We start from the raw sequence: 23,315 nt of genomic DNA, 5'->3' as shown, positions 1-23,315 counted from the left end.
AACATTCCTTGCAATTTTTTTTTCAGTCTGCAGGTAAAATTTCAAGCCACCTTGGTGAAGTTGCAACTGAAATAATTTTGTGATATGGGACATAGAGGACAACCTTAACAGCAAGTGGGTCTACAACAGCAGTGAATTATGTAATTTGTAAATTAAGAGCAGATGTCAATATGATCACAGAAGGATAAACAGCTGCAACATTTCTGTTACAAAACTCAGATGATTCACTGGACTGATAAAATTGCAAAAAGTAGCACTATACACTACAGAGTGAAAGTTTGGGGGGTTGGACAATAACAATGGTATTTTTCTTAACCCTTTCTGCCTGCCAAACAGTTAAATGTATGGAATGTCATCTACTTTTTGTCTCTTAACTTTCTAGATAAATTCAGAAGAGGCATGAACATTTGCTTATCTAATTTTCAATCTCTCACTTATTTGGAGCCAACCATATGAAATTCCTCTGAGGCTTACTGTCCTCCAAATCTAATTTATTGTCCCCTTCTATTGCAGACTCCATAGGAGATCCATACCTGCATAAGTGAAAAGAAATGGTTCATTGCAATCCCCCTATGATCTGGTAACCAGCCATCATTCATGATATCAATACGTTCCTGCTCTGCTTCTTCCCTTCTGTTATCACAGATATCCCAGAGAAGATCTCTTAGGTCCTAAAACACAAAATCAAATATAAGAAATAACCATGAAAGAAAACTTAAATACCTTTTTTATATTTATTATTAAAAATTATACTTTTTGCCTGTGCATAGGGCATCTGCCTATTTGGGGCTTTTTCTTTATTGTTATAAATGTCAAAGCCTGGTCAACAAGTCATGTGCTTACAGAGAGCTGACAGGAAGTAGCTTTATGAATGCATCAGAGAGAAGAATACAGAGGTATGAGATGAATGTGTAGGCTGCCTTTCTTTCCTCAGACAGACAAGACCTATCTAAGATAGACAAAGACATAAGAAAATGAATAGCTAAGCTCCCAACTGCACCAACAACTTTCCACTTGAATGGTTTGCTAACTAATACACCTATAAGAATACTCTAAGGGGATGTGCAATATGAAAAATTCTGAGAAAATTATGTCAGAGTCCAAGTATTCAAATTTGGATAGCTCCATGACATTTTTCTTTAATGTTCTTTATAACTAAGGGCTCTTCAATTAGTGACTATATCTAATAGCAGCACTATGTGGCTCACTGACAGCGCTCAAGACCTACTAAGCATACAACATGCATGCAAATTCTCTCTTCCCCATTGCCGTCTCTGCATGGAAATAGTGTGACAGACCTCTATGTAATAAGAAGTGATGGGAAGAGTGCCATTAAATGCAGTGCTAAGGTAGGCTAAGATGAGCTGTCTCTTGGGCTCCAAGCAGTTCTACCCCACCTGACCTTTTTCGGGACAAAGAGAAAAGGTGTTCCAGACTACTAGCCCTGCAATGAGGAGCTTAGGCTTCAGGCGATGAGTGATTCCATATTCACCAGGTCTTGGGCTCAGCCTAGTATGTCAGATCCTGTTTCTCTACTCCTGTCCAGAGACTTCAACAAATAGAGTTGTCCTCTGTTGGACAAAAGCCACAGGGAAGCTGACAAATGAGTAGTCCTTGGGTTACCTAACATGTCAGTGATGGCACAGATAGAAGGTAGCCAAGGTGAAGGCTATCAGATATTCATGGTTGTCCACATTGTAGGATATACACATAAGGATATGCTACTGAATAAAAAAGATACAAGCATAAAACTTACCTGTTTTACAGTGGTGGGTTGACCTTGGCTGGCTGCCAGGTGTCCACCAAGCTGCTCTATTATTCCCCCTCCTCATAGGACAGGGGGAGAAAATATGATGGAAAAGCTCGTGGGTCAAGCTAGTGATAGGGAGGTCACTCACCCATTCCTGTCACATGCAAAATGGACTTGCCTTGGGGAAATTAATTTAATTTATTGCCAATTAATAACAGCAGAATAGTAAGAAATAGAACAAAACTAAAACCACCTTTTCCCCACCCCTTCTTCTTCCCAGGCTCAACTTCGCTCCTGACTCTTCTACCTCCTCCCCCTCAAGTGGTGCAGGGAGGATGGGAAATGAGGGGTTGCAGTGAGTTCATTATATGCTGTCTCTGCCAATCCTTCCTCCTCACACTCTTCCCCTGCTCCAGAGTGGGGTCCCTCTCCTGGGATACAGTCCTTAATGAAGTTCTCCAACGTGGGTCCTTCCCATGGGCTGCAGTTCTTCAAGAACTGCTCCAGCGTGGGTCCTTTCTACGTGTGCAGTCCTTCAGGATTGTACTGCTCCAGTGTGGGTCCCCCATGGGTCACAGGTCCTGCCAGAACACCTACGCCTGCGTGGGCTCCACTCTACGAGCCACAGTTCCTGCCAGGACCCTGCTCTCCACAGGCTGCTGCTCCCTTCAGGGCACGTCCACCTGCTCCAGTGTGGGGTCCTCCATGGGCTGCAGCAGAACAGCCTGCATCACCATGGTCTTCTCCACAGGCTGCAGAGGAATCTCTGCTGTGGCACCTGGAGCACCTCCTCCTTCTTTACTGACCTTGGTGACTGCAGAGTTGTTTCTCTCACTTTTTCTCACTCTTCTCTCAGAGCTGCCATGCAGCATTTTTTACATTTCTTAAATCTGCTACCACAGAGGCACCACCACCATCACTGATTGGCTCAGCTTTGGCCAGCAGCAGGTCCGTCTTGGAGCTGGCTGGCATTGGCTTGGTTCGACATAGGGGCAGCCCCTGATGTTTTCTCACAGAAGCCACCACTGCAGATCTTCTGCTACCAAAACCTTGCCACATAAACCCAATACTATACAAACAAAACAAACTGATGTTTTGTACAAACTGATGTACAGCTCTTTCCAGTACCTTCCTGAGACACGTAAGGAGGAGCATTTTCTTCTTTGTCCTCATGTTATTCAAGCCACAGTTTTGAATTACTGTAAGCAATGGAGATAACTGAAGAGGAAGACAGTGAAATATCTTCCTCTGGAAGAAGCTAAAAGCATGTTTTATGTGTCTCTTTCTCTCCCACCACTCCTTTTCAAAGTGAAGCAGTTTCTCCTTCTTTCCTTGTACTCAGGTTGGTGAAAAAAAGAAAAAATGGATGCATTTGTTAAGTCCACTCTGGTCTGGAACAAGAGAAGTAGTGGGACCAAGGGACTGACCATGTTTCATGACAGCAATGGAGTGAGAGGGAAGTCAGAAAAATTGCTGAAAGACAGTGTAACAGAGACAGGCTGCTGAAGTGTATTTTATCCACAGTCATTCTGAGTTTGGATCTTTACGATGCCAAAGCCTTGGCTGCCATTTGGGCTTTAGGCCTTTGAGGAATTTTTCACATATCACAAAATGGGGTGAATTTTTACATTTTCCAGTTGATATGAGAGAAAATTTATTGTCAGGTTTGACAGCTTGCAGCTTCCAGTGTGGATAGTGTTTCAGAAAGGGTCCAGCTGAGATGACAAGAGTTGAGCAGTCTGGGAAAGCTGAAAATGTTTGAGGAAAAATGTTCCACAGATGATCACTCTTTTCATTTCCTCTCTCTCCTTTTCCAGCATCAAGGAAGGGTGGATGACAGAATTCTCACATTCAGGGCTTAAAAGCGTAGAGGAAGTACCATCTTCGCATTCATGCACAGGTTTGGGATCCACAGGGACTAGAATGGGTCATTTAGAAACAGAAATTCTGGAAATCAAATATTTACTCCAAACTGCCTCACTTACTGTTCTTAGCCTTATCACTGTATCTGAGTCTCACTGCATCATATGGGACTATCACCTCCTCTTAACCTAGTTTGAAATGGACAATGTCAAACATTGATTTCTATTAGGAGAGAAAGGCCAAATATTTTAAATTTTAGCTTTCTAAGACACAGGACAGAAGGATTCCAGTCTTTTTATAATTCCATTGAGAAGAAATTAGGAAAATGGATGATGATTTTTAAGTCCTCTACTTCATTCTGTTGAAATAATGCTGTAGAAAAGGATGTCCAATGCTTTTTCCATCTCAGAGAATTCATCCATGATTCCACCAATGTTCCCTTCAACTAACAATGTTGCCTTCAACCAGCAATGCTGCCAGGGTCTTTTCCAACCTTCATGATTCTATGATTCTATTTCTTCTCCCCTTTTCTCGGAGCATTTCCTGATATGGTTTAAACTAAAAATCATGTCTGTTCTGAAATGGGAATCTGATAAATTCAAAGACAGCTCTACTTCCTGCCTATGTTTAATCTGGCTCTGAACTTGTTAGGACCCTTACTCTGTTGGATTTTTGTGAAGAAAAACTCTCAGTACATGTATGACCTAGCAAAGATCTACCTGAGTCAAAACATTTCAAAGAAATTCTCTGTACTTTGTATGAATCAGTTTTAGAAAACACATATTATCATATATCATTTATGGAAAAAATAAATGACTGCCAAGATTTGTCAGAATGTGACAGAAATGTCCAAACTTGTGAGTAAAATCTCTGAAAACCATAAAACATAAAGAAAAAGAGAGAAATATTTATTTTACAATGTGTCAGAATACCACAATATAACATAAAAAAAGAAGGAAGACATAAGAAAGATACGGCCAAAAAACAGTGAAATAATTGTGAAAGAACACTTTATGTACAAGAGGAAGTGAAGTATTTTAAGAGGAGTGGTAAAAAGGAAAAAAATGTAAATAATAATATCATTCATGTTACATCGAGCTTGTATACAGTGAAATAATACTTTAGGGTATATTATAAATTTTGCCATTTACTTACAGTAACTCTCTGGTGTAGTTCTGCTTTTGTTTCCTCATCTTCTCGCAGGTCATCAGCAATTGAATTAAAATCTGATTGCCACTTTGATACAAACTCCTGCTTAAGATCTGGACACTTCAAATAATCTTGGAATTTTTTTCTGTAAATTATGGTAAAAATAATGTTGGTGTTAAAAGACATCTAGAATGCCACAGGGAAAATACAAAATACTATTAATGTAATAAGCTACTATTTCTACTCACCTAACATCTGCTATGTAATAAATCATAGAGTGCTGTTCATCCCTTAGACATCTAAGTATAGTTTTGATGCTATTTATATATGCATTTTCTACCATTTCCCAGTAAGGTACTAAAAAACCAGGTACCTCCTGTAAATTTTTTAAAAACATCAAAATTAATTGATATATTTCTTGTAACCCATTTAGTTGTATCATTAGCAAATATAAGAAAGATTATTTCATTAAATATTATTAGTGTTTTTTTTCACTATGTATTTCTTTTATTTACAACTATTTACAACTGATTATAGACACTGTACCAACATATATTTTATCCTGTGCATTTCTTTGGAAAAAAGTGGCAGTATTCAAAATGAATGGGAAATTCCAGCAGAATACTCCAGTATCTGTGGTTTACTCACAAACTAAGTGAAGATACTAAGGGAATAGTTAAGTACCAAAATTTGGTGGTACACAACTGTTCAAGTTGGTAAAAACCTAAGCTGACTGTCTAGTGTTGCAAAAGTGACATTTGACTGACTGACTGTAATGAAATGCAAAATAACACCCATGGCCAGAGGAAACCCAGCATATACGAGCTAATCGCAGTCATGAAGGCAAAACCGGTAAATATTAGGAAAGGAATTACAGAACAAAATACCAAGCATCATTATGCACCCTTCAAATCAACATCTCAAATACTGCATGCAGTCCCAGTTCCCCATTTCAAAAAATCTACAGTAGAACTAGAACAGACAGACTGAAGGGCAAGAATTATGATTGAACATATGAACTGTTCCACAAGAGGAGAGTTAAACAGATTATGACTGGATTGAAGAAGCAAAGAAACATTGAGCAAAATGAAGATGTAATAAATGCCTGTCACATCTTAAATACCTTCAGAGGGTGATTATAGAATTATTATTCATTGTATCTCACAATACAAGAAGGGTTATCAAATGACCCAAGCAAACAACAGGTTTAAAGCAGAGATAGAAATATTTTTTCAGAATGAGCATAATTATACATAATTATACAGGTAGAATATGCATAAAATACTGAGAAAAATATATACTTTGATATCCAAGACCTTTAATTATCAATGAATGTACCTTCGGAAGTGGTTCATCTACATAAATCCATTCATCTGATCCTGGTTCAATTGGTAGTGGTGGTGCCACAGGAATGGGAGAAGGCAGCTCTTGATGTGTGACTGGTAAAAGCTTTTTTCCTGGTGATATTTCTTGAGCAGACTCTTATATATGTATGTACAATAAACAGAATTAGACATCTATGCTACTCTGACAAGTTCAAAATAATGGAACAGATTCAATATTTCATTACTTAGGTGTTGTTCATCAAAAAATATACTAATCAAATCAGTAATGCCATAGTTACAAAATCACTCTCCAGTTAAGCTTATATTTTGCAGGACTGATACTTTTCTAAAATCATCACTGTGAGAGAAACGGGAAGATAATGAATTAGTACGTATGCATATGAAACAAATTCTTTACCAGGTAAACTAAGGCCAGTGGTGTTGATACAATTTGTAGATTCTTTATAACTATCATGATTTCAAGGATTCCCTGCTTAATTAAAGAACAGTTCTAAACACTTAATAGCTTCCATGCTAGACTTGGGAAAGTGTGAATCAAGAAAAACAAACATTGAAGAAGAAATAAACGTGCAGATTGAACTAAATCTGGTCTAATATGGAAAATACACCTTACTCTGAGGAGAATCTGAGAAGTATGAAAGATGATGGATGGAAAAAAAGAAAGAGACAAAGAAGATCACGTGGAAGAGAAAGAAACAAGTGAAAAACTAACCCTGCTAACCTGCTAACCTATTGTATAGCAAAATAATACTGAATGTAGTTAGCAACTTCAGAGCATGATTCAACCCTAGCATCTGAACCGGCCTCTGGAAAGATATCAGCATTTCCTCAGTGACCATAGAAGGATCCTACAACAACTAGATTTTTAAGTTAACATTAATTAACTGCTCAGAATCATGTGCATGACTTCTGGTCAGTTTTGCTGTGGATTTGAAAATATTCAAAGAAAATCAATAGACTTGCATTAAACCACTGTTGTAACAGTCTTGTCTTTTTGTTTGAAAGGAGCTTAACATTTAAAGACTGGATGTGTATTCTTTTACTTTAAGTGTGACAAATCTACCTCTGAAAAATGCAGTCTTGCTGAGTGCTTTAATAGAAAAATTGCTGTCATTCTCCTGATTTAAGTTTATAAAACGAACAAAACTGTCGGCCACATAAAATATTTCAACTACTTCAGCTTCTGCTAAGTATTTTGAGAACTAATCTCTGGATTTTGCTTTACCATGTCACTCCCAGAATGCTGCTGATGTTTGACTAATTAATATATATTCTCATACTTCTGTTCTGCTTATATAAACCTAATAGTGAAGGACAGCTTGGAATCTTATCAACATGAATATGAAATTAGACATTATTAACTGACAACAGGGATTATTTCTCCATTGGGACTAAATAGTCCTTACAGGACGTCTACAAGATAGCTGGATTCTAACCAGAAAATCTCAACACCATTTGCATCAATAGGAATTTTACCATTGACTCAAGCAGGGCTATGAATTATATCAAGCACATAAAAAAAACCAATTCCAACTAGGTAATTCTTTGAAAATGCTCCATCCATTTTTCTGTCAGGTGTGATATTTCCAAGAATTGTTCATGAACTGGAAACCTTGTGCAGGAGTAGTGGTCTAAACTTTTACTGTTAAAGAGTGCTTTTCAAGCTAATACTTTTTTTTTTTTTTGATGGTAGAAGACACGTCAACACTTTCTTGTAATAATTATGAAGAAAAACCCTGGTTATTCAGAAGTCTACTAATCCTAGTTTACTTGATGTATCTTTTCCCCTGGAGACTTCATCATTTTTCCTTTTTTATTTTTAAAAGATTTTTTCCTTCTGAGTGATTAAGAGGAAAAATGGAATAAAGATGCACCAAAACACACATCAAGAACATTCCAAGTTATCCATGTTTTTTAGCTGCTGATGATAAATTAATATATGTTGATAACAGCAAGTTAGTCCTTCTTATACCATCATGCTATCCCATATGGTGAAGATGCTAGGTGTAATATTTAAACCAGAAAGGATGGCCTGAATTTAGTAATACTTTACTTCATGGAATTTAAATAAATCCAATTGAAACTTTATTTTAAATATTTTAAAACTTTTTCTCAAATCATCTTTACAATCATGTGAAATTGGTCCATATCCTTTGAAAAGGTAAAAACACAACAGAAAAGTTCAAAGTTCTGGTGTAGTTATCACTAACTCATGCATCCCCAAACTCTTGCAGGGCCAGTGAAAATGTATGTTTCCATATAGTTTTATATTTTAATTATTACTATTAATTATAAACAACAAAGTTTTTTCTTACTGGATTGTAAGAAGTAAGAACAGGAAAACTTACTTCCATTCTGTTTTTTGGCAATTTCTTCCATTATAATTTCCTTCACTGTTTCGCACATGAGACTTTCTTCTGTCTCTGCATTGACTTTCACTAGAATATTTTGATGGACTGAAAACCATTTCTCTAATTTTGGCCATGTGTCTAGAAAGCTTGAAATTCTACAAAAATCATATTAATGTATAAGATTAAAATCTAACTAATGGAAAGTAAAACATTTCCTCAAATTAATAAAATGAAAATGCAGACCATCTAATTTAACACTAAAAAAAATCCAGGCAATACTTTTTGCAAAATACTACTCCATCCACATCAACCCCTTCATTTTCAACATAGGAAAATTTTCAAAATCCTACTGTTAACTAGTCTTATATATTTCTTACTCTTTCTTGTCAGAAGTTAAACCTATTTTCTTATATCACAACTAAAACAATAATAATCAATAATAGAATAGTCTGAAATAGTTAATAGTAGCAAATATTTAGAAACAAAACTTGTTCTTGATTTCGCTCTTTACATGAAGTTAAGCACCTAATGACTCAATAAAAAATACAAAACTAATTGCTTTTTATAAATATAAAAGTGGAAGATGCCATTTTAGAAAAATCTGTAACTCAAATCAAGTGCATTTCACTGCAGTCACATGATGTATGACATACCTCAGATATATGTATGCATAGATACATATATATACCTATATACACACATATGGTTCACGCAATATATATCTGAAAAAAAATTCTCCTTGAAAGAATACCTTGGAAAAGCAAAACACATGAATTCTTGTCTTCTAGGATTATTTATATTGTGCCAAAAATGAAAGTACTCTTTAGGCTCCACGTTAGACAAACTCCTAAGTAAATTCTTAACATTAGGCATGTCAGTACTATCATGGATCACATATGAGATTCAGGTTAATTACATGCCTAAACATCTGTCTGAAGGAACTTTTTTGTACTTCATATAACATACCTATGTAGCACCTGGTCCCTGGCTAAGTCAATCTTCTCTTCCAGGATTTCAATATCTGAATTTTGATTGTTCTCCTGTTCAGTTTGAGATGACTTCGATTTATCTGCTGTGTGGAAAACAGCATATATGAGCATATATTGAAAAAGGCAATTATGCAGGTAGTTATTGACCTGAAGTAAGATAATTATTAAAAGAAAAATTTCAGTGTTCCTCAATCTTACATTTCTTAATTTTAAAATTGGGTGCCAAACTTCCTAAAAGAAATTAAAAGTCAGAGAGAACCATAGAAATAGAAAATTAAGCTGGAAAGGACCTGAAGACAGTATCTTGCCTCTTCCTCTGTTTAAATGCATAGCCAGTTATAGCACTAGCATTTCCTGACGGATGCTTCACAGTCATAGAAATCTCCAGTTGCAGAGAGGGAGCATTCCTGTGGGTGGACTATTTCAGGCTTATCTGTTCTAACAGTTAGAAGGTTATTTTCCCAGTCTAATCTGAATCTTCGTTGAAGTAACTACTCCTTTTCACAACAATAGGCAGATATTCCACTGCATCTGAAGACAAGGTATTCTCTCTCTCTCTGAGTCTTCTCTAAATTTAAAAAAAACCCTTAATTGATTAGAAATAAGCCGTTTTAAATAGACTTCTAATTTTTTTATTGTTCTTTTGACTCTTTCTATCATCACATTACATCTCATGAAATAAATTCTGTTTGGATTTCTGAGATTATATCACTTATTATCATATTTTCAAAGTGTTTTGGCAACAAAAGGTTTTTAACAAGAATTTCAAATGTCTATACATTTATATTCACCGCATTGTTATCAGAACCTCTAATGATTTTGCCTCATCCTCACTCCTACCTATACAAAAAAGCTAAAGGTGAATGGTGCTTTAATTCAAGCTGTGTGCCATATAAGTGCTGCAGTGAAAACAATGAAGAGGAATCTCCTTATAATTTGGATAATATGGGACATATTCATGAGAAGAACTTATATTTTGCCAAGGTGAGTAAGAGCAATTAAAAATGTGTGGTCTGGAAGTGAAACAGCCCTCAAAAAGCCTTTGATGCCTTTGCCTTTGTTCCCCAAACCTGACAATTTCTGATTGTTCACTGACTAACTGAAGACAAGACAAAGGCAGTAATCAATAGGGAATGAATGTTGGCACTCCCAGGGAATGAATGTTGGCACATCCCTTTGTTTATCATTTCCTCCATCCTTTTCCAAATGTGTCTTCTGGAGAAAAGAACTATTTACACATACTCATTTGTAATGAGGCATATTTCTGCATCTCTTGTGTTTTTTCCAGCTGCTGTTTTATGTGATATCTAATACCGGCCACCGTGCTATCTCAGCTCCAGAATTCAGTACAAACAAGCATATACACATGCACACTTCTGATCTGTCTTTGACTGAAGCAAATAAAAGTATTTGAAATAATCTGGAAGCATTCAAGTTGATAATGCACAATTAATAAAAGTGATACTGTGAGATGTAGAGAAATTGTGCATTAATGCTATTTTGCTCCAATAAATATAACTTACAGGTATACCTGGTAAATAATGTTTGGGATTAATGTGTTACTTATACCTAGTCACATACTTTTAGACAGCTAAAGTTAAAAGGGGCCTCACAAATGGAGAAGAAAGCTGTCAAGAAATCTAAACAATTTCTAATTTCATAATTGTCAGAGGAAAATATAGATATTATATAATTCAGTATTTTTAATTAAAATATGCAACTTGCTGTTATGTTGGAAAGTACTCACAATTTAGTTATTTCAGTATTATAACAACCTTTACATTCCCCATACATCAGAATCTGCTTGTTATTTTGCTTTGTTAAACGTAGTTGGAAACTTACACTTCAAGTTAGCCACACGTTTCAGTACCACAGTGTCTGAAATATCCAATAGTACAGAAACATCAAATGCAGGTGAGGTAACAGGAGGCCTGTTAGGGGCTCTGGGATCTGTAACAAGTGAGAGCTTTCCAGAATCTTCATCTTTTGCTTCCTCATCAATCCCTGTATAGGCTTTTTCAAATAGCTTTGCCTGATTAATTGTCATTGGAAACCCATCCACAATCCACCCCTTCTCTCGTGGTGTTTGGCTAAAAGTAAATGGAGAACCAGAATTATACAGTGAATTGATAGCGTAATCATGACACCTAAAGAAGAGCTTGCCCTAGCAGTCTTTCATTCTGAATTCAGTATATGAAATATCCTGATGAACACAGAATATGACAGACATAATTAAAACTTAAACTGTAAAGCAATAGATTTAAAAACAGAAAAATAACATGAAGCCTAACTAAAAGTGAAAAAAGCAAAAACAAAACAATTTTTGCTGTCTTGATAAATAAAGTTTTCAAAAACACTCTATACAGACTCTGATCAGAGGTGTAATTTCACTATTTTCTCTGAAAACTATTTTTGTACTGAAGTAACAATTAGCAAAATCTGTTTCATAACTTAAAAATATACTAATGGGAGTAATATAACTTCAGTGATATTCATGTGGGAACTTAAGTGCTGATTGCACATCAGGGTAGTTGAGACAATTTTCTTTCAAACATGAGTAGACAAAAATAAGTCACCTAACTGCTGAAGTATGAATGCTTGGATTATGCATTTCACAAAATTTAAAAGGAAAAATACTAGCACATGCTGAATAGCTTCCAACTAATAAACAAAATAGAGACATTAGTTTATTTAATGACTATGTGATAGTCGTGTATATTTTTACTTACCTTCAGTAGTGTATAATAATGTCTGCAAATTTAGAGCTAGACTCTACTGCTAGCATTCTACTGCTAGCATAAAATGAGCATTACCTTACTTCACTAATTAGCTCCACTTTCCAAGTAGAAGACTCCAGTGTTCAAAATATACCTTAATAAAGAGAAATGGCTGAATCTGGACTACAAGCTGGATAATTACTTTCCAAATAACTGAGAAAAAAAGCTATACAATTTCATACTTAATGGCTTCCAATAGGATGTCAATTAGTAACTCATCGGGAATACTTTTTCCTTTCTTCAACAATTTCTGTGATGCGGCACCAAGCTGGGCACGTACAGATAGCTGTGGAAGAGTGCAGAATAAGACTAATATGCTCAGAATGTTCACAACACTCATTGTTAAAAAGAGTATGATTCTACTTTATATATTATATATTTATTTATTTAAATGTAATTTTTATTGTGTTATTTATTTATATTTAATATTTAGTTTTATGTATTAAGGAGAAATAGTTTCAACTGATGTAAAGAAGGCCTAATTTACTTGAAAATGTTCAACTGATTTCCATCATTACACCAATGAAAATGCCAGACAGAAACAGAGTTGAGAAACAAAGGATATGAAGGCCAAGAAATAAAAAATTAAGTGTCCTTGTTCTAAGCTTATTCTGATTTTCACTACCATAAATAGACTGACAGTTTCCTACAGCAGCATTTAACTTCATTAGTTCTACAGGCATTCTTCTATATCTTGGCTTTTGAATTATTTTCCAGTGAGCAATAAAGTAAAAGAGATCATTGTAGAATTAAGTATTTTTGAACATAAAGAAAAGAAACCTCGTTATGGGATGAACGATCTACTTGGCAGTAGCAAGATCAGGAATACATTTTTGCTAACTCAGAAATGACATAGAAAGTACCATATCTTACGTAAATGTGAGATTTAACAGAAAGATCTAGAACTTTAACAGTATGTACAACTCTAACCAACATACACAGGAGTAGATTTTCATAATAAACTCTTTTCATATTTCATACAGAAAACACTTGCAGTGAGGTCAATAAATTAATTCAGAATAATGAAAGGGTGTCACCATTTAAGTAATTTAATAATTTTAATGAACGCATCTTTATAAAGTAGAAGCTAAAACTGGATGACAAACCTTGGATAGGCCATCCTGACTGCTATCTGATTTAAATTCTTGCCCAGATGGATCCTTTTTGACAAGACAATTGCCTAAAATAGGTACATGATAAAGTTTGACAATTTTATTACTATAATATTTGTTACTATAGACAAATAATAGAAGTATATGCCTCATTATTGTTCTTTGAACAAATCAATACAGAAGTTATATACAATTGTTAGAGTCATAGGATCATTGATTAATTCAGGTTGGAAGCAGCTTCTGGAAGTCACCTAGTTCAAGTTCAACCTTCTGCTCAAAGTGGCAACAGTTAAAAGGTCAGACCAGGTTGCTCAGTTGTTTACCCAGTGCAATCTTGAAAACCTCCAAGAATGGAGACTACACTACCTCTCCAGGAAATTTGTTTCAATGCTTGATGGTTCTCATAGGGAAAAGGCCTTGTCATATGCCTAGTCAGACGGGCAACAAGAAGGGTTTTTACAGGTATCTCCACACCAAAAGAAAAGCTAGGGAAAATGTAGGCCTGCTGAAACAGACATGCAAAAGACTAAGGTATTGCAAGCCCCTTGAGACTAGCAGGAAAGTCTGCAGCAAGAAAGATGTACCCTTGGTGGAGGAGGATCAGCTTAAGGAACTTTTAAATAAACCACAAATACACAAGTCCATGGGACCTGATGGCATATACCCACACATGCTGAGGGACCTGGCCAAGGTCATTGCTAGGCCACTCTCAATAGCCTTTGAAAGGTCCTGGTGACTGGGGGAGATTCCTAGGACTAGAAGAATGCAACTGCCACCCTTCTTTCCAAGGAAAGCAAGAAAGGGGACTTGGGGATGTACAAGCCAGTCAGCTTCACCTCAGTCTCTAGGAACCGATGGAGCAAATAAGCATGGAAACCATTTCCAAGTATGGTAAGGACAGGAAGATGACTAGGAGTAGTCAGCATGGATTTATGAAGGGGAAATGGTGCACGACTAACCTGACAACCCTCTACAATGAGGGGGCAGGCTCAGTGGTTGAGAGATTTCACCATGTGCTGTTTACGTTGACTTTTGACACTGTCTGCCTTAACGTTCTCGTAGGCAAACTGATGAAGTAGGGACTAGGTAAGTGGACAGTGAGGTGGACTGACAACTGGCTGAACTGCCAGGCTCAAGGGGTTGTCATCAGCAGTGTGAAGTGCAGCTGACAGTCAGTGATTAGTGGTGTAGCCCAAGCGCTGATTCTGAGACCAATACTGCTTAACATCTTCATTAACGACGTGGCTGATGAGACAGAGTGCACCCTCAGCAAGTTTGCAGATGATACAAAACTGGAAGGAGTCGTTGATACACCAGATGGTTGTGCTGCCCTTCAGAGGAACCTTGATGGGCTGGAGAAGAGGGCTGGGAGGAATCCCATGAAGTTCAGCAACGGGAAAGGCTCCTGGTGAGGAAAACCCCATGCCTTCAGTACCAGCTGGGGGCCAACTGTCCTGAAAGCAGCTTTGCGGAGAAGGGCCTGGAGGCCCCGGGGGAGAACAAGTTGACCATGAGCTAGCAATGTGCCCTTGCAGCAAAGAAGGCCAACAGCATCCTGGGCCACGTTAAGAAGGTATGGCACTGGTGAGACCACATCTGGCGTGCTGTGTCCAGTTTGGGACTCCCCAGTGCAAGAAAGACATGGATGTATTGGAGCAGGTTGAGAGAAAGGCCCAGACGATTACTAAGGTCTGGGAGTATCTGGCATACAAGGAGGGGCTGAGAGCTGGGACTGTTCACCCTGGAGAAGAGAAGGCCTGAGGGGAATCTTATCAATGTGTAGAAATATCTGGGGTGGGGAAGAGAGTAAAGAAGAGAGAGACTCTTCTTAGTGATGCCAAGTAAAATGACAAAAGGCAGCAGACACAAACTGAAACACAGGAAATTCCATTTAAACATAAAAATATTAACTGTAAGTGTGACAAAATATTGGAACATGTTGCTCAGTGAGGTTGTGGCATCTTCATCCTTGAAGATGTTCAGCATCCAACTGAACAGACTCCTGAACAACTTGCAGTAGTAACCCTGCTTTGAGGAGGAGGATTGGACTAGATGATCTCCAGAGGTCCCTTCCACCCTCAATCATTCTGTGATTCTAAATTTAGGTGGCTGAGCCCAGTGTCAGTTCCTTTGTTGATAACATCTGTTGTAAAGAAAGGTAAAGTGAGGGAAGATGAGGGCTTGCCCTTCCTTCCTTTCGAAGCTGCTTTTAAGCTGAAGCTCTCATCCTGGACCCTGCCTGTGGTACATTACCACTGTGTAGCAGCCATATCTGCACCCTGTATCCTGTCTCCTTGATTCTGACCCTAATCCACACCTGCTGACTTCAGTTCCTGGCTTGACCTCAGACTTGCTTCATTGGCAGAATTGCTGGGTCATCACCAGACTGAGGCGCATGCTGATCAATGTCTCTGGACCTGATAGTGTCCCTGACTTCAGTCGATATCCTCACTCTTCCTTGGTTAATGTTGGCACTTCCTGCTTTGCTATTGCCCTCGCAACCTAGCTCACCTTCCTTCATGGAGCAGCCTGCACATGCTGCTCCCAGACACTAGGAATTTGTGGAAACAGGAAATTCATAATGGAAACTACTGTGAAAGCTCAGATGTCATGGACAGTACCTCAAATGTAGAAGACAAAGGGGAATTGCCACTTAAATCTAATAAGATACGATAAGAATTAAAATTAAATTTTATAAATATATATATATCATGTACTAATAAAATACATGTAATATACACACCTTTGGTTCCATTGATAGGTGTTTCTGTTTGGAGTTTCTTTAGAACTTTCAGTGGTGATTTTGATAAGTTCTTCCGGACCTTGTCCCATTTATGAAAGGAAACGGGTTAGAAATGAAACTACATATTACAGGAAAAACAAGCCTGTCAATTCAAGCTGACTCTTGAAGTCTTGCAAGTCAAAACTTAGAATTAAGCTTGAAATTGAGCAAAAAAATTGAAACAATATGCTTTCTTCCTTATATATTTCATTCTCATCTCCCTGTGGGAGCCAAAACCAAAATTAATAAAAATGCTTACCTCATTTTGTTCTCCAGAACTCTCTGCTTCTTGTGGAATCTCATTGTGTTCATTTTTCATTTCATTTTTAAGAAAAGCTTGGATGGCCTCCTGAACCAGAGTATCAACAGATAGTACCTGAATATTGCAAGCTAATACACAAAAAAAATTAGATAACTTTACAGTTTGAGTTGAGCATACATACAGATTATAACTGGCAACTAAATTAATGATTTCGTTTGGGCTTTTGATGTAAGTTGTTACCACTGTCTCTTCTCTGTAACCACTGCACAGTGTGTATCCACAATCACACAGCTATCTTGCTAGTCTCTTCTATAACAAACATCCCCAGAGAGGTTTGCCAAAAGCATTTTGAAATTCTCAATGCAGAAGTAATAGTATATTGACACTATATTCAAGTTCAGGTGTTTTTAATCTTATTTTGGAAGATGATAAATGAATGACTTGCAATCAAGCCCTGCAAAATACAGATGCATCTGAGGTTCAAGGATTAGTAATGCAAGGATTTGCTCAAATGATTTTCATTGTAAGAGTGGGATTTTAATGCAAATAAATATTTTTAAGAATTTTAGGGGAAAAAAAATATCTCTACCTTTTTCAAGAAACTTTACACAGGTAGTTTTTCCACTAAAAAGTTTTCCCAAAATACATCCCTTGATAGGAAATGGAGGAAATACAGGTGGTGAAGATCTGGGTTTTGGAGGATAGAAAATCTCCATCAGTCTACGAAGCACATGACCCAATATGTTATTATTAAGAGGAGGTTTGTTTTCACTGTTCTCTTCAGTTGGGCACCATTCCCCTGTCATACTCTGTATAAATGACAGATTACCGAATAATTTGTCAATATGCCTTGTCCTTCATCTTTCTAGATATATGTATTTATATACAAACACAATAAATACAATAACCAAATCTGAATAGTAATAAACAATAAAATCTTTTTTAGACTAGACCCTTGTTAAAAGCTATAATTATGGCATAATCATTAAGCATTTGTTGATATTCACTAATACGTAGTTGAGAGAGACAAGTACTCCTACAACCATTTTCATAGATTCCTAGGATAATTTTTTTTAATTCCATAAACATGAAAAATCATTACACCAACACCACAGAATGAATCAGTAGTAGATTTTTGGAACAGAAGCCCAGTATCCTGATATTCAGCATTCTAAAAACTAGGCAGCATTATTGCCCAGTATCACACATAAATCTTCGAAAATTTTTACGGAAAAAGATTTAAAATATATATATTTGCCTAACACACATTCAATATAGAGAAAAAACCCCAAAAACTAACAACCCAAACCAAACCAACCACTATATAATTTGAACAATCTAAGGGAAGGCAATACTGAGTAGAAACTTCCAGTTCATCTGCTCTGAGACCGATATAAATTTATCAGTGGTATGACTTACCAGCATACCGCTTAATGAGGTTTTGCTAGTAAAGATACTCTGACTGAAAATCACATTAGAAGAAAGATGAGAATGGGAGGATATAGCCAAAATAATTGAACACAGAATTGTGCTTTGGCCACTCTAATATATACTCTACGAGTATTGGATCTTCTAACACTAGGAAACTCCTGATGTGCAGCTTCTGCTGTGAGAAGCTAAACGAGAACATTTTAGTATGCAGGATAATACTAGTCCTGTATTAATTATTATTTGGTTGCAGGCTACCAAACAGCTGTTTGGAAGGTATGTGGACTAATAATATTCCCGGTTCGATTCTAGCTTGTCACCTCATTTGGGATACACAATAAAGGATTGAGAGGCAAAGTCAAACATTTCAGCAACAGAAATTCCAACTAGGAAAAAAAATGAAGGGAAAAAAATGTTCACAGTGAGAGTGGTTAAGCACAGGAACAGGTTGCACAGAGAGTCTGTGGAATCTCTATCCTTGGAAATACTTGAAAGCTGACCAGAGAAGGTGCTGAGCAATCTTATCTGACTCAGAAGTTGGCCCTGCTTTGAGCAAAGAGGTTGAGCTAAATGACTTCCATATCCCTTTCAACCTAAACTATTGTACCATTCTATAAATTAAATATTTAATCACCATTAACAGAAGCAACCAGTTTCAAAGTTCTACTGAAAGATAATGTTTTGAATTCATGTTCCAGGTAGAATATGCAACCTTTTCCTGAACTTACTATCATGAATGATATAGTGCTACTCCATACATTCTGCTAACAGAACTTGATCAGTGTTGACTTTGAACATATGTGCCTTAGATAGAATAACACAATGTAACTTATTATCACTCTAAATGAAAATATCACCTATTTTTAATCAGTAAAAACAAGCAAAAAAATCTTTGAGTTGCAGAATATCCCCTAATATATCTCAGAAAATGTACTTTTTAATATGTAATTGAAGACATAAAAAAAACCAAGTCCTTGTCTTATCTGAACCATTCTTCCTTAAACATGTAAGTAGAGATGGATCAGTTGCTTTAAATTCTATCACACCTGTAGGAAAGACAAATTGCAAATTGAATGGGCTCCCCATTCGAAGTACTCACTTTTCAGACTTCTTGCCCTTTTAACCAGAAGATTGCTAGACTGTACCTGTGTGAGCTAAAGTAGCTTACCTGTCAGAAACAAGTTTTCAGGTATCCAGGTGATAGTTATATAACTCCTTGTCAACGCTATCAATCAAAACTGGAAATTATTTGATATTTTGAGCAGTGCCTACTGTTATGCTTGTTTTGAGTGATTCCATTAATTTATTAAATGATTAGCCACAACTGATGATGTGATAGTTTCCACATATTTTCAAGCTCAATCTAATGTGGAATGTGCAACACACTGATAGCACTGTATTTTGTTCTTGTGTTTTATCAAATATATTTGACACATTTAGTCAGTATTCCTAATCTAAATTTAGTAATCTTGAAAGATGCCAAGTTTCCTGTGCTGGGTTTTTTTCTCAAGGGTTAAGAAAAACATCATAAACTTTGCCAGAATGCCCTGCCAATACACTTTTCTCTAGAAGCAATACTTTGAAGGTATTAGCTGTTCACTTAGGTTTTTAGAAGACATAACATGAATTGGTGCCAACAATTTTACACGTCATATGATACCAGCTTTTGATGAATACTGATTCAGAAAGGCCTAAGACTAACAACATCTGGAAAAAAATTAATTATGTGAATGTGCATTTGAAACAGACTGGCAGTGAAAAAGAGTCTTTAAATGTGTCATTAACTGTTTGCGACCTTTAGTGCCAGTGCCCTTACATCTAGAGAAGACTATTGAGACTTTGTAATATAAACAACAATATGACTGAAAAAATTTTTCATTAGTGTTCCCCACTAACTGTTTCCTGCCTGTCTGTCCTGTCTGTCCTCCCTGTTGGTCTTGTATACATGACTGTTCTCACCTGAAGAGAGTGATCATGAAATTCATTATATGAGTTGATATGGTCTGAACAAGGACCTTATAAATAGATAAATCAGAAAAACATATGTTAAGATTGAAACGAAAGTAAATTGAGCTGTCAGGCATTCATCATAGAAACTCATAACAAACATTTATGCTCTTTGCAAAAGAAAATGTGCCAATTGGTTCAGGGAGTGGATAAAAGCACATATATATTGTAGTTATAATATCCCAACAAGTCAAAGACAGGTTATTTGCCATGATTTTGCAATATTCTAGTTAAACAGATTATTTGAAAAGACTAAATATGCAGTGGGATTTTTTTTTCAAAGAAAAGCATCATTAATGTAATTTAGAAAAAATTATACAATATATTTCAACAGAGAAACATTCATCCTTCATCTTTCACTTGTGAAATTACATTAATGTATTGTAAAGTTGAAGAAAAGTTTTAAGGCACCCTGAAAAATAGTTACTTGTATTCTAACAGGAGGTTAACAAAAATGTGAGTCATTTTTAATAATTTTCACAAAATGTTATCATCTTAAAATAAATGGATCACTCAAACCAATAAATCTTCTTAGAAAGCTTTCACTCAATATTGCGGAAATTAAGACTATCAGGTTTTGTAACAGATACAGTATTTCATTTCACTTGCTTTTGCCAGCTACTTTCTGTTGCATTTTCAAACATGGTAGCATTAACCACACTTTCAAATTCCAATTAAATAAAAATTAATTGCATTGCAATTAACATGTTGGCCCTACAAATTCAAGAGAGAAATATAATCAATGTTATATACAAGAATGAAATTATAACAGTGTTTTAAAATTGTACTAGTTCTCCAGTGCTACTAACATAAAATATAGCCATACATTTCATATAGAACCTCAGGCAATGAAAAGAAAGCACATGTCAGAATCTGATATCAGAAACTAGTAAAAGAACGAAATGAAACACCATGACAAAATGTTTATGATTACAAAAAATCAGGTATATTATCTTCCATTATGTCTTATCAGTTTGATGTACCTTGTATTCACCATAATCTTTTTCATCTAACAGATTCATTTTATTCAGCTCTACAAGTTGTTCTGGGCTTGGTTCATTTGGCAAAGGTTGAATTGAGGCTTGTTCATACATTGGTTTTCCATTAAAAAAGAATTCCTTCCAATCAAGCATCAGTTTTAATGGAATTCTGCTGCAAAAGAAAAAAAGAAAAAGAATTAGTTCCAAAACAAAAATTAAAGGGGTTAGATACTTAGGGAACAGTGGACCCAAATTTAGAAGAATCACAACCATGAAAAAAGCATAGCTAAACTAGATATAGTTTACAATGCTTTCTATAATTATTACAGCTTTTTATAACTGCTTGGTTACTTATATGACAGCTGTAGGCACTTGCAGGCTTCAGTATTTTCACAAATGTGTCATCATACAGTATTTGGCTGGCAGAGCTGTGTAGTAACTGTTTTGCTATAGCTATTTTTCCCTGCTCCAAAATATTTTTCCTTTTTGTGAGGTAAAGCCTCCTCTCACCAAAAATCTATAGAATTTTTTCTTGGAAGCTAGAATTATATGAGTAATTAAACTTTTTTTTTCTTTTAGAAAGGAAAAATATTCATATGAAACAACAAGATAAACTGCATATAGTAGCAAGCTAAATGCAAACAGGATGCTGACATATGTCACATTAGAATGTCTGCTAAATAAACAATATAAATCACAGCTTAAATTTAACAAATGGTCAAATGAAAGTTTCTACTATTTCTTAAGATTACATCAATTTGGACTTTTTTTTTTTTTAATGATTGTAGATAGTTCAGTATTATAGCTTTAAATAAATTCTGCATGTGCTTTTCGAAAATAATTGAATGCCTATTGTATGCATCCTGCACAAAGAAGTGTATGGAAGGACAGACAAAATATACCTATAGTGGCAGTAAATGCAGACACAACCTTGATATGCATACTATGGAAAGATATTTCAAATACCTGTACATATTGTGCACCACTCAGTACAAGCAAATGTGACACCAGCTTACACTGGAACCATGACTGTGTCAGACAAGGAAATCGTCAAATCATCACTAAACTGTGTCTAGGCTGACTATTTTATCGTGTCCTTACTGGGCCTAAATTTACATAATTTCCATAAAATGCAATCATATGTGTTTCGTATGGTTACAGCTTTATTGTTTTAACACACACTTACACTAAAAGACAATGAAGATTTTGGCATACTTTCTAATTCTGTAAACCTTAACCCGTAGTCTGATCACTGAGTACTAATGAAAGAACAACAGCAACAATGCCCCACTCTGTGGTTTTGAAACACTCCTACAGCACAGGCACTCGGAGGTTACTGCCTTTTTAGGACCTTCTCAGAAACCCTGTGCAATTAGGGCATGTCAGAAGAGGGAATCACAGCATGTAAGACTTGGAAGATTTTGGACTGAGTTGCTACTCTTAGGACAGTCCAGGCAGGTTGATATATCTTAGGAAATTCATTCTGTTCATATTACATGAAGGCAGTGTTCAGCTAGTGGAGCAATCTAGAATGAGATGAGCACCACTCAGTTTTTAACTTTTAAACTAAGGAATTTGTTCATAAAAAAGGAAATCAGTAGTTCCACAAGCTGTAGAACTAGTGGATCTTGGTCTCCTAAGGATTCAAGTTAGTTGAGTTTTCGAGAAAGCTAAGGCTTTAGCATTAGTTCACCCTGTGTTACACATCAGTGAATCCTCACATGAAAGTAATATGATCATTTTCCCACACAAACTAATTGGAGCTGTCCTGTAAGATATCTGAGAATCTACATAAGATGTTATGGTGCTTAAACCAGTCTGAATGATGAAGCCTAAAAGCTACCTAACAGCTGTTATTTTTGCTTAACCATACTCACTTATTTGTCAGTAGACGATATTCTCCTACTTTTGTTGATAAATCAATGATTTGGTTGATCACTTCCCGACATACAGAATAATGCTTTTTATAACGTGCCTGAGCTCTTTCAATTGCAATTTTCTCATGACGTGCTCTTTCTTTGATAATTTCTTCTTCACATTCAATTTTTTCTTGTTTTGCAAGAGCCTAGAATTTTTTTTTAAAGAGTAAATCTGAGATTGCAAAGAAAATGAAAGTGCCGAAGTACACAGTCCTGGAAACAAAAATGAACTTGCTCCTTTAAGTCAAGAAATGAAAACAGCTAGATTCTCACCAGAGTTGGACAGCCAGCAAGCAGATTAACACATAGACGAATCTAAAAATTTTTATTCATTCTATAAATTCCTGTTTGTTTGCTTTCTAACCGCTAAATTTTAATGAAATAAAGGAGAAATATATTACTTTTTTCATGACAAACAGATTAGGAACCTATTCAGTGCTTAGGGGGTGGGGAAACATGAAATGATGTGACCTGCTCTTCCTAACAAACAACTATGCAGATGCATTTGTAAAGACTTAGTTCCACTGAAACCCACGATGGAATACTCATTTAGAACATGTGACAAGTAATTTAACTTAAAAGATTCTGATCTGCAAATAA

At 36.1% G+C, this 23,315-nt stretch overlaps 1 protein-coding gene across 1 annotated transcript in view; it reads right to left on the bottom strand.

The window, feature by feature from the left end:
* The window catches only part of SPEF2 (sperm flagellar 2), a gene marked incomplete at both ends in the record, with an annotated part of 85,554 nt that overhangs the window by 42,052 nt on the left and 20,187 nt on the right, over positions 1-23,315 (bottom strand). Inside the window, 14 exons of the mRNA XM_082335385.1 lie at positions 534-671; positions 4,769-4,907; positions 5,011-5,138; positions 6,101-6,243; positions 8,457-8,614; positions 9,426-9,531; positions 11,291-11,538; positions 12,408-12,511; positions 13,332-13,405; positions 16,081-16,159; positions 16,379-16,509; positions 16,971-17,190; positions 20,800-20,968; positions 22,674-22,861. Coding sequence (XP_082191511.1) covers positions 534-671; positions 4,769-4,907; positions 5,011-5,138; positions 6,101-6,243; positions 8,457-8,614; positions 9,426-9,531; positions 11,291-11,538; positions 12,408-12,511; positions 13,332-13,405; positions 16,081-16,159; positions 16,379-16,509; positions 16,971-17,190; positions 20,800-20,968; positions 22,674-22,861 — 2,025 coding nt within the window. The remainder of the gene's footprint in view (positions 1-533; positions 672-4,768; positions 4,908-5,010; positions 5,139-6,100; positions 6,244-8,456; positions 8,615-9,425; positions 9,532-11,290; positions 11,539-12,407; positions 12,512-13,331; positions 13,406-16,080; positions 16,160-16,378; positions 16,510-16,970; positions 17,191-20,799; positions 20,969-22,673; positions 22,862-23,315) is intronic.

Source organism: Platalea leucorodia (genome assembly GCF_965183815.1).
Source record: "Platalea leucorodia genome assembly, chromosome: Z".
Classification (NCBI taxonomy): domain Eukaryota; kingdom Metazoa; phylum Chordata; class Aves; order Pelecaniformes; family Threskiornithidae; genus Platalea; species Platalea leucorodia.
Note: the sequence above shows the minus strand (reverse complement) of the source record. Positions and strands in the feature narration are given on the sequence as shown.